The sequence below is a fragment of the Monomorium pharaonis genome, unplaced genomic scaffold (assembly GCF_013373865.1).
Source record: "Monomorium pharaonis isolate MP-MQ-018 unplaced genomic scaffold, ASM1337386v2 scaffold_562, whole genome shotgun sequence".
Classification (NCBI taxonomy): domain Eukaryota; kingdom Metazoa; phylum Arthropoda; class Insecta; order Hymenoptera; family Formicidae; genus Monomorium; species Monomorium pharaonis.
In genome coordinates, this window is record NW_023415871.1 from 29,234 (window position 1) to 42,000 (window position 12,767).

Consider the following 12,767-nt stretch of genomic DNA (forward strand, 5'->3'; position numbering starts at 1 on the left):
CGCGCTATACTAGTTGCATCTACTCACAACCTTAAAAATATACTTCCATCCATTCCCGTGTTTTCGACCTGGGTTGCTATTTCGTAACCATCACTTATCAACAACTATCGATGTCGTTAAGTATCGTTGCGCATATTTTTTCGTATATCAAAAAATACGTGTGCAAAGAAACTTAACGACATCGATAGTTGTCGGTATAAGTGGTTACGGAATAGCAGCCCTGCGTAGAAAGTTGACTGAAATCTGACATTCAAAGTTGACGGAAAGTCAACTTTTTGTCACGACGGGAAGCCGACTTTTAGTCGGCGTTTCTTGGAACATTCGCCGACTTCAAGTCGACTTTCGTCCTTAAAAAAGTCGACTTCAAGTCATAATTACGTGGTAGTCGACTTTAAGTCAACATAAAGTCGACTTTTTGCTCTTAGGGTAGGAGCATGTCGGGGCATGTGACGCGAACAGACCCTAAGTTAATCAGAAAATTAAAGTTAATCTATGTTGGTAGAAATGGCCTTAATCAATGTAGTAACTTTGCAGGATTCCAACTGAAACAATAACAGACATCAGTAACATTACTGTCTCTGACATCAGTTTCAGTTGGAATCCTGCAAAGTTACTGGACTGGTTAAGTTAACCAGAGCTTGGTGAAAGTGATCCTTAGGCCTATTTCTACCAACGTAGATTAACTTTAATCTCGGATTAACTAAGGCCCGGTTCCACAACTTAATTTAACCGGATTTTAACTAGCCGTGCCCAATAGATGAATTTGTTTTATATAAAACAAAGTCTCCTATTGGACACGGCTAGTTAAACTCCGGTTAAATTAAGTTGTGGAACCGGGCCTTACTGTTTATCTCTTTCTAATTTTTGGAACTAGAATGAGATAACAAGTAAATTAAACCGAGATTAAAGTTAATCTACGTTGGTAGAAATGGGCCTTAGTGACACAGAATGTGTCATTATAGGCGATTTTTGGCGATCGTTTGGTACATGTACCAAAGCGTACCAAACTATACCAGAACCAATGGGCGCATTCAGCAGATTCAGCAGCTAGATAGCAATCGAACATGATTGGGTCTGACTTATAGAACCAACAAATCAACGGCAGTATTCAATGGAAAATCTAGTAATGTTGCTCAACTGTTGTGTCTGCTGAATGCGCCCAATGAGATATAAGTAAACTTTTATCTTATTGGGCGCATTCAGCAGACTCAGCAGCTAGGTAGCAATCGAACATGATTGGTTCTGACTTATAAAACCAACAAATCAACGGCAGTATTCAACGGAAAATCTAGTAATGTTGCTCAACTGTTGAGTCTGCTGAATGCGCTCATTGGTTCTGGTACAGTTTGATACATGTACCAAACGATCGCCAAAAATCGCCTTATGACACTATTACAAAATTTAATAAAAATGCTTCTTCTCAAAGCGACAATTAAAGTTCTATTCCTACATGTTCAAAATTTTAGCAAGTTGTGTGATATACAATCGATCTCTTATGCATTAAAAATTGTCATGCGATATATATATTATCCTCAAAAATTGAACTTTGTAAGGTTAAAAAATTTGTCATGTCTATTACACTTGCAGAATGTCTTGAGCAGAATTTTACAATATTCAATGCATTATCATCCCTTTTAACATAAAATGATTATTACGAACAGATAATTGCCTATATTAATATTTAATAGTATCACAGACTTCGTGACTTGGAAAATAATTCATGTTATTAAAACCGATCTCTTCTGTACTAATGGATGCACTAATTGTTATAATATCTGATGAACATCACCGTTTATTGATAAAATACATGTATGTTGCAATAATTAATCCAACCGTTATGTAAGAGACTCATTTTAATAAAAAAATTTCTACAATTTTTATGTTAAGGAAACATTAATAAAAAGTAAACCTGTTAAAAAAAATATTTTTTACTAAATAATTTAACAAAATGTTAATTGTGCTAAAATTTGGAATGTGACATATTGTACGTGCGACTGTAGATTTTCTAACTTTGTAGAACTTAATGTCTTATTGTCTTTTGCACAGTAAAAAGTAATCTTTATTCTAACATTCTTTTATAATGCAAAATATATTTGTAATAGTAACGTTTATAAGTTATAAGTATTCTTCTGCTTGAAAAAAGCACTTGTAAAAGTGAAAATTTTAGTCTTAAAGTTTTCACGGCTGTTGTCGTTGCTTCTAGTAGAAAAGGCTTCCGGATGCTTGCCGCGCCCTGGTACAGCGTTGCGCCGACGCAAACATTGCAGTTTGCATCATCTGGGCAGCAATCATGTAACTTTTTCCTTAAGGCGGAAATGTAAAAAGTGAAAAGTTTCATGTAACTATCTCTTTCTATTAGTGTTAAATAAAAAGAGACAATAACTTGAAACTTCACTTTTCACACGTTTCCGTTCTAGGGGAAAAATTACATGATCGATACCCAGGGCTAGGAGCTCCGATACCAAAGTGAAAATTGTTTTTTTAACAAGCAAAGAATAATAAAATTTTATTTGTTTAAGAACAAACACATAATGTCAAATTCTGTAAGTGTCATAAAAACACTCTGTGTAACACATCTGTTTAGATGTACTATTTTCTATGAAGTGTAACAAGTGTTGCTTATGTTATATCACATATCTGGGTGAAAACATCAAAAGTGAATATGTTCACTAGATATTGAGCAATTAATATGTTTAAGTAGAATTCATTTGTTCACTTTTTTAATTCGTATCAAACTATTGCCCATTGCTTATTAAAAAATTTTCACTTTTACATATCTATCTTTTTTAGGCAAAAGATAACTTATAATTATAAACATTAATATTACAAATATATTTTGCATTATGAAAGAACGTTAGAGTAAAAATCGCTTTTTACTCTAGAACTTCAGAAAACAATAAAACTTTAAAAGTCCTGCAAAGGAAATCTACATCACGTACAATATGTCACATGTCAAATAGCACCATCAACACGTAATTTTGTTTAATGAAAAATTATTCCTTCTAACAGCTTATTTCTTACACAATAAAGTGATAAGTCTATACTATAAAATATACTATAAAAATAATGCATCTGTTAGAACAGAAGAGACCCATTCTTGTAAGATAAAAAATTTTTCTAACAACAGTCTGTAATATTCTCAAGTATTAATATAGACAATCTGTTCATAACAATTTTTCATTATGAGAGATAATGTATTAGTTATTACAATATTTTGCTCGCACAAGACACTGCATGTGTGATAAAAATGACAGGTTTTTAACTTTACAAAATTTGACTTTTAAGATTAATGTTATATTTATCGTACAATTTTTTTATGCATAAGAGATCAATCTTATATCACACAACATGTAAAAATGAAAAAAAAAGAACAAATTTATATTCAAAATATATTAATTAGTCAACCTCTGGTAAATGCATTTATTTTTGCAATTTTCACCCAAATTATATGATACACGATTGATCCCTTGGATTCTTGGATATAGAAATTATCAAGTGTCTAGGGAAGCTTTTATCCTAATGCCAATTACTCATGCAATATGTGTCTCTTATAATTTTGGCGTTAGCAACATATACTTGACAGAAAATAGTACATCTGAACGGAGTTTAGTGAAACACAATATGTTATTCTGACATTGTTACTGAATTTGACATTATGAAAAAGTTTCTTCTTCAAGCGATAATTAAACTTTATTTACTATATGTTGAAAACTCTATCGAGTTGTGATATACAATCGATTTTTTGTGCATTAAAAACCGTACGGTAAACGTAATATTAACCTTAAAAGTTGAATTTTGTAAGGTTAAGAAATCTGCCATGCCTACACATGTAATGGCTATGTTACGATATTTAGACCGGTATTCATAGTCGAGTCTCAAGCCAGCGGCCACGATACGATTTTTCATGCTAGATCGCATACGAGGCGTCTTACTACGTATCCTCATTGGCTTACGATTGGTGGCATAATCATCTAGGCCAATCAGGACACGTATTAAGACTCCTTGTATGCGATCTAGCATGAAAAATTGTATCGTGTGCCGAAGGCTTTATTTCAAGATCGTCTCAAGCAATGTCTTAAGATGCTAATACGGCTCTGTGATTGGCTGATAGCATCTTAAAACAGCACTTAAGATGATCTTAAATATAAGATCCGATTATAAATACCAGCCTTACTGTCAATACTGAAAATCTACAGTGTATTTGACATAAACTATAGATTTTCAGTACTGACACTGAGGGCGCCGTTACATGAGGCGTAACTTGCGTAATGCGTAACTTTTGTTGATCAATCACATCGTTGTAGGGCATGTTAAAGATGGCTGTAGCGTGCTCTACGACGATGTGATTGGTCGACACAGAGTCGTATTAGCATCTTAAGACATTGCTTGAGACGATCTTGAAATAAGATTCGACTACGAATACCGGCCTATGTGATGGTACCCCGAATATCGGAACGCAGCCTATATGTCTTGTGCAGAATTTTGAAATAATCAATACATTCTCATCTCTTTTAATGTAAAATGATTGTTACGAACAGATATCGTCAAAATCTGATAGCGAATTCGTAATCAGTGACCCCAAAAACCCCAACTGACTTTCGCAGCTTCATGATTCTTCCTTTATTATGAAATACATATGTAAAAAAAATATATATACATATGTAAAAAATATTTTTTTGCAAAAAACACTCTTTTACACTTATATTTATTTATATAACAAAATTAACTAATAATAAAGGAAAATTACACCCTACTAAATACTGCTAACTCTTACTGAAATAAAATTACAAGAAAAAATAATAAAATGCACTATTTGGTGTTCGAAAAATTAAAAAAACGACTTCAAGATAGGTAATCGATATATATATTGAGTATAACTACTATTCCGCAAAAAATTAAAGACATAAAAAATATATTTTAAAGATGTTTTTTGGACAATGCACGTCTTTAAAATATATTTTTGGACACTGCGTTGTGTCTTGGAACATATTTGCAGATGTCCCTAAAATAAACAATATACATTCGCAAATGTACAAATGTACATAGTCCCTGAAAGTAACATTTCGATATACATTTAATACAAATATATACAAATGAAAAAAATGCATAATGTATACCTCAGGGAGTGGTATAGAATGTTTGTATACAAAAAAAACAGTGTGTTAGTAAATGTCCCCGAAAGCTACAATTAACATATATATATATATATATAATATGTACTTAATAAATTAAAATCTCATCAAGAACGCTAGACCTCACATCTATGAATAATAAATGTGTTAAGAATATCAAGAAATTAAATGTGGTATAATAGGGCTACTGGCGAAGGTCCACGTAAAAAAACCTAACGCGCTATTAGTGGCACCTCATGGGTAGCGTGGAAGCCACTTAGTAATTAGTAAATAAATGTCATAAATATGCCAACATCGAAAGAAAAATAAGTTAAAATCTCATCGGTGAGAATAATTGCAACATTAGTTGTTAAAGTATGATTTAAACTACAGTATTTTCTTTTAATATCAACAGTAATTAATAATAAATACACACACAAATTTGTGAAATGTATAAAATTAATATAACGTGTTCATGTTCTTGAAATTAATTCCAAAATAAATTAGACAAGAGAAGTATAAAAATAATTCGCAATTTAACAAAGTAAGTAATAAAAATATATACATACATAATAATAGAATACGTGATAAATTCAAGAGTTTTCTGTCTCACATTTATTCCTGAAATGTAGGTTGGATATGAGTTAGTTGAGTTTTAACAGTGACTAAATACTTTGTCGGAGATGAGTTTGTCACGAGTCTTGTTATTATATGTATATGTATTTTTATTATTTTCTTATTTTGTTAAATTGCGGACTACTATCCATATTTCTCTTATTTAATTTACTTTGTAATTAATTTTAAGAATAACACGATCACGTTACGTTAATTTTACATATTTCACGAATTTATGTATGTATTTATAATTACTAAGTATTAATATTTAAAAAAGTTGCAATGTAATTAAGATTTTGACTTATTTTTCATTTGACATGTTGGCGTATTTATTTAATATTTATAGTACATCTGGGGAAACTATACATTAAAAATGATGGAATAACGAAATGTCTATTAACTATTATAGAATTAAGAAATTGGATATAAATATCTTTTGATAACTCGTCAGCTTTTTCTATTTTTAGTTGAATTTAATAATTTATTAAAAATTTTTATTATTATTTAAGGTACATTTATAATTGGTTTTATTATAATTAATTTATTATAATTTAAATAAAACAATAAATTACATTAATGGAAAAAAATTTAATAATTAATAATAATGAATAATATGATCAATGCTATCAATGATTGATATCAATTGATCTGCTTGTTGATCGCGATGCTCGAGATGAGAGGAGGACATGCAAGGGGACGGGGGAAGCATAGGCGCCTTTCGTCAATCCTCAATCGCTGGCCGCTGAACGCACGCTTTCGTGGCAGCCTTGGAGGAAGAGAGACGGACGCCTCTCTCTTTTTAATAACCGAGTAGCGGCAGGCGTAGCGAGAGCGACCGAGCCGGCCCGAGACTCGAGGTACAAACCCGACCGACTCGGGTGCTCGGCGGTGTTCGGCGGTGCTCGGCGGAGCACCCGAGGTGCTCACCCAAAACTTGCACCACTGATCCCCGCATGTCGTGAAATATTATTAGTTGCTTAAAACCTTATTTCTAGTTTTGGTAAGTATCCCCGCATGTCGTGAAATATTATTAATTGCTTTTAACATTATTTCCAACTTGGTGACTATCCCGCATTTTTTGAAATATTATTATTAGCTTTAAACATTATTTCTAGCTTTGGTAAGTATCCCCGCATGTCGTTAATTATTATCAATTGCTTTAAACATTATATCCAGCTTTGATAAGTATCCCCGCATGTCGTGAAATATTATTAATTGCTTTAAACATTATTTCCAACTTTGGTGACTATCCCGCATATCGCGAAATATTATTAGTTGCCTTAAACCTTATTTCTAGTTTGGTAAGTATCCCCGCATGTCGCGAAATATTATTAGTTGCTTAAAACCTTATTTCTAGTTTTGATAAGTATCCCCGCATGTCGTGAAATATTATTAATTGCTTTTAACATTATTTCCAACTTGGTGACTGTCCCGCATGTCGTGAAATATTATTATTAGCTTTAAACATTATTTCTAGCTTTGATAAGTATACCCGCATGTCGTGAAATATTATCAATTGCTTTAAACATTATTTCCAGCTTCAGTAAGTATCCCCGCATGTCGTGAAATATTATGAATTGCTTTAAACATTATTTTCAGCTTTGGTAAATATCTCCGCAGGTTGTGAAACATTATTAATTGCTTCAAACATTTTTTTCAGCTTTGGTAAGTATATTTCTGCAAGTCGTAGTCTCTCGTTTACTGCTAGTTTTTCCAGCTTTGGTAAGTATCTCTATGTATCGTAGTTTTCGTCTTTACTTTTTAATTAACGTTTACTGTTTAGATAGATATGTTGTATCCCTGGTCTCGGGATACAGTGCGGGACCGCTGCCGATGACTCCTCGGGATCAGGTTTCCAAGAGATAACGCCGAGAGTTAATAACAAGAGATATATATTTATTCTTCCTGTACAGTTTTCGTTAGCGAACCCGAAAGATGAGTTACTTCGTCTAGTTTGTAGTTTCGACGAGCGACATGTACTCGTCGCTATTATTATTGATTATGAGCCCACTCGTTCTCTTTCCGCGGTCTTTATATACTCAGCCTTTCGGCTTGTTACCAAGGGGTGTCACTCGCGGTCACGGGCCTTTGGCCCGTGCACTAGCTTAGCCAGCAATTGCTAGCTAGGCGCATTCCACCGGAAATCAGGAGATTTCGGGTGGCAAAATGAGTAACCGGATATGTAGCTCGGTGTGATGTCCGGTGTGAAGGCCGGTGCGATGCCCGGTAGCAAGGCCGGACGGTGTCGTCGCGCGAGGTGTCACTCGACACCCTTCTCGTTATTACAAGTAAAGTTTGTGTGAGTGTCGCGCACTCACAACATCCCTCCCCCTTATTGAAAAGAAAACGAGGGGCTGAGTTTTCGCAACTAATAGTTTACGCTATCTTATCGCTTTTCCTTAGTGAAAACTATATACTAATCGCTATTTCTTTATTGTTTTATACTAATAATTACATACCATTCGTAGCTGGTATTGCTCGTTCTCAGATTCGCGTACACACAGGTTTTAAAATCTTTCAAAACTGAACATGTTCATGTCCAGGGTCTCGTTTACGGCCTCTTCTTCGTCGAGGAATATCTCGATGCACTTCCGGCAGTTTCTGGCAGGGCACACGTTCATTAACACTTTTCCGCATTTGAAACACTCGGTGATCGTTTCCCAATGTTCGTCAGGTGAGAGTTGCGTCCGGTATCCGTGTGCCGATGGATCTCGTATGGTGCAATAAAGCCGGTATCGTTGGCGATAACAGCTTCGGCACCATCTTCTCCAAGGAAACTCTGTTTCCACTAGACATCTCTCTGTTGGTTGGGGGCAGATGCTTCGTAGAAGTCTTTCGTATCTTTCTGGGTGGTCCAATGGGCGCACTCCATCGATGGGCTGGCTGAGTTCAAATTCCACAGGAATTTTCATCCTGTCCTTGGAGTTGGTGTGTGTGTTGTAAACTCTATGTCACCGGGGTAATTTGCGGGGCTGGTTCCGCCTGGCTGCTGCTGTTGTTCTTGAGCTTGAACTTTGTTTATTGTAACGACAGTATCGAGTCTTTGGGGCTCGATTGGGTCGTCAGTTTTTATAATCTCGTAGGAATGGAAGTGGTGGGGTGTAATTCCCTAAATCGGGCCATATATGGTCATAGTCAATTCAGCTATGCACATCCGGTGTGTGAGCGAAATTTGCAGAAATAAGTTTTTTGATTCTTTGGTTCCGGTGTAACGCGATATATCGTGTGGTCTGATTTTGTTAATCCGAGACGTAGAGCTGTGCAAACTAATGCCACGTTTTTTCCCGCAGGAAATAATGGATCAAATTGTATATGATATATATAATAATTACTATTACATATAGTTGTTAATTACTATTACATATATATACATATATATATATATATATGTTTTTTGTGTTAGAAACGTGTGCTGTTGCTTCGTTTTAGGATAGATCTCGGTATCGTATATTCTGTATCTATATCTAATGTCACCCGCTTATTGTTATTCCGTTTTTTCTTTTTTATTATAATAAATCCTATTACTACGGCTATTATTATTATTACAATTGTTGTTCCGCTTGTCGCCATTGGAAAAATAAAGTGTGGCGACTGAAAAATCGAACTTGAATTTTTATCTAGTTCGTTGTCTATCTCCTCTAATTTATCCTTGAAATTTTTTAATTCCGTCGGATTTGGTATAATATTTTTTAATTTTATTTCTTTGAGACCTGTATCGTTTTCTAAACCAGGCTTCTGTAGTAGTGAAATATTATACTGAGGGAGATATGATTCTACTCTTGTCTCATGTGACATCTTGGGTGATCTTATAATTGTATTTTCTGTCACTAACTTACAGTTATTTTTTAATGTAATTTTACCTACTTTTTCAATTGTTTCCTTTATTTTTCCATGGTCTTTACAATGTAGAGTAATTACTTGCTTTCGTGGTGACGAGTATAGCCACGAGTGTGAATTACTTAACGCTATCCAAAGACTGTGGTTCGACGTCGCATTTTTTATGTTACAATTTTTATAATGATCTTTCGTTTCTAGATACATTTTTATCTCGCAGATAGAGTCTGGGTTTATTCGATATACGGGGTGATTTTCCGTGCATAGGTATTCGGTATTTATCTCTATGCATTTCCGCAGGTCGTTCTTTGCGAGGGTTATGTAAGTACGCTGTTCTGTGTCTATTGCAATCAGGGGATTGTTAATTTCTACGAACGAGAAAATGTTGTTCTGACTTGGGATAGGTAGCGGAATTACACTTAGTATTTCGTATTTTGGCATCGAAATTAGAGGGAATCGTAAAATAGTATATATATTTATTTGATCGCAGTATGCGCCTACTGTCGCAAATTTCTCTATTGTCGACCATTCATTCTCTTTTATTCTGAATGGGAAGTAGAGTCCTTCGGGCAATTGCGAGCTAGCGTCTTTAAGTGATTCTATTATTATTGATGTGGGTGTTAACCGAGGATGCAGAATTCCTTCTTTTAAAAACGTTAAATATTCTAGTACGTCTTCCGCGTCGCGTGTTAGATCAGACAGTACCGCGTTAATTATTATAAAATTTTCGTGTAAGTTACTTTGGCGTTCGTCTTCTAATAATTTTGTTCTTAGTTTGTCTGTCGCTTCCGCGAGAGTATTTTCGTTTTGTCGGATAGTTCTTTCACTGTTATCAATGTGAGCGATAGTGGCTTGCATTATTTTTATTTGGTTTTTTATTGCGTGTTTGTTTAATTCCTGTGAGTCGTGAAATACCGTTAGTTGTTCGTTAATTAATTTTTCATCGTTTGCGTCCATCGTACCAAACAATGATTTTGCGACTGATCCTATCCCGTCGATTAATCCTCTTTTGTGTATTCTTGTATTGTATGTTGAGTTTATGCGTTCTATTAATTTATTAGTTCTTTCACACCCTTTTGCAATAACGCTGTGTAAATTTTCGCATGTTTCTTTCCCTATGACTGCTATCATTTTGCATAGATTATCCGTTTTGCGTACGTATTTTTCTACCTGTGCGAGTCGTTTTGATAGTGTCGTCACGTCTATCTTGATGACCACTTTCCAGAAGGATTCAACCTGATGTAATCCTCCTAGCTTTTCAAAATATATCCCTGGATGGTGCGTAAATTTTTCTATTTCATACGGTGCCTTCATGTCCGGGTCTTCTGCGGAACTTAGCGTCACCCAGATTATAAATCTGTAATTATTTTGTTTTATTTAAAAAAAAAATTTTTTTTTTTTTTTGTATATATTATTTTTACTTGCTACAAAAGTATTTTTATATGTGATCGTTGTGGGACCGTGGGAGCGGAAAAGGATTCTCAAGTTCAGATGGGAGCGGAAAAGGATTCTCCAATTTGTATCGTTTATCATTTCGCACTTCGAAATGTGTCATATTTTCGTTTCCGTTGCCTGTGTATCTCGTTGATTCCTCATTTTTTATCGTATGCTTAGCGTTGCATCCTGTTATCTATTTACACCTTTTTTCGTGTGTCTTTTCTTCTCTGGACGATCCGGTCCTTTAGTCTCTTGTCGGCTATCTGTTCGTGCGTTTGCTTGTTTTTCATAATCATGTCTCGTCGTGAGTTTTTCTTCGCGTCTTCCAGTGAAGAGAGTGCTGAGGAGAGTGAGAACAGTTTCGACGATTTCAGTGATCTTGACACTGTGGCTCTTTTGGACGAAAGTTTTTCGTCCGTTGATGAGGAGTGCACGGGTGCCGCTGAGCCATTGCTCGTTAGTGGGTTTGAACATTTATCAAACCCTGATAGTGCTCCTTATGGAGATTTAGATTTGTTCATGGACCTTTCTCAGGAGTCCGAAATGTTTGTTCCCGCCGGTGCGGAGGGCGAGGTGTTCTCCGAGTGTTTTCCGACCGACGAGCTTGGGGAAATTTTGATACCCGCCCCTTTGCTTGCTCGTTTTTTAACTAATGATTATAGTGAAGAATTCGGTGGTGACCTCGATCTGGAGTTCGAGTTTGCCGTGGATCAATATTTGCGCGAGGGGAACTTGCCTCGTCTGGATCTTTCGCCGGAGGATCCAGACATGGACGCGGTTGACTAATCCGTGTATAGATACTTTGTAGTATAGTAGTTTGTAGTGTATAGTTTAGTTTTAGTGTTTAGTTTAGTTTTAGTGTATAGTGTATCCTCTTTTGCTGTTATGGATTATGTTCCTGGTTGGCGGTCTTCGTTTTGGTGAGTCTCATTCTTTTTTATTTATTATATTTCTCTTTTTTCTTTTTATTGTGTATGTGCGTGCATGTGAGCATGTTTTTTATTCTCTCTTTTGACCGCGGGTTAGGCCTCAATAAACGGTTTCAGACGGTTTACGTGTACGCGCGTCGTTGTCCTCCCTCGCCTTATTGTATAGTTTATATTAGAATGTTTTGTCGGTTACCGTATACGGTCCGGTCCATTGCGCGTCGAGTTTCTTTGATCTTCCGTGTCGGAGCGTTTCGTCGTAAAGTAATACTTTTTCGCCGACTTTAAATCTTATTTCTTTTGTCTTTTTATCGTACTGCGTCTTGGCCTTGGCCTTTTCGTCTTTTATATTTTCGCGTGCGACACGATTAGTGGCTCTTAACCTTTCCCGTAATTCTTGCGCGTAATCGTCGTAGTTGTAGGTAGGTTTAGGCGGTTTTGTCAGGGCCGTCGGCAGTTCTGCCTGTCGACCGTAGATTAATTCAAACGGTGTATACCCTGTCGCCGTATGAGGCGTTGTATTATACGTGTGCATCGCGTACGGGATCCATTCGTCCCAATCGGTTTGGTCCTTATTTATATAATGTCGCAGGTATTCTGCTAAGGTCCGATGTGATCGCTCGAGGATACCATTGCTTTCGGGATGGTATGCGGTAGTCTGAATTTTATTTATCTTCAGTAGCTTGCACGTATTCTTGAAAATTTCGCTCAGGAAGTTAGTGCCTTGGTCTGTCAGTACGTATTCTGGCGTTCCGTATTCCAGGACGATCTTCGTGACAAATTCTTTGCTCACGGTATTTGCTTCCTGGTTCGGTATAGGTATTGCCTTACTAAATTTTGTAAG

The 12,767-nt window shown here is 35.7% G+C and overlaps 1 protein-coding gene across 1 annotated transcript; it reads left to right on the forward strand.

The window, feature by feature from the left end:
• Window positions 1–10,934: 10,934 nt before the first annotated feature.
• On the forward strand, window positions 10,935–12,561 carry LOC118648645. The gene is made up of 3 exons (XM_036294994.1): window positions 10,935–11,801; window positions 12,437–12,441; window positions 12,549–12,561. The coding sequence occupies exon 1, from the start codon at window positions 11,292–11,294 to the stop codon at window positions 11,781–11,783; it is 492 nt and encodes a 163-aa protein (XP_036150887.1). The 5' UTR covers window positions 10,935–11,291; the 3' UTR covers window positions 11,784–11,801; window positions 12,437–12,441; window positions 12,549–12,561.
• Window positions 12,562–12,767: the final 206 nt, after the last annotated feature.

Bases quoted from the DNA above. Each gene is read 5' to 3' on its own strand.
- LOC118648645 (XM_036294994.1), top strand. From the start codon at position 11,292: ATGTCTCGTCGTGAGTTTTTCTTCGCGTCTTCCAGTGAAGAGAGTGCT.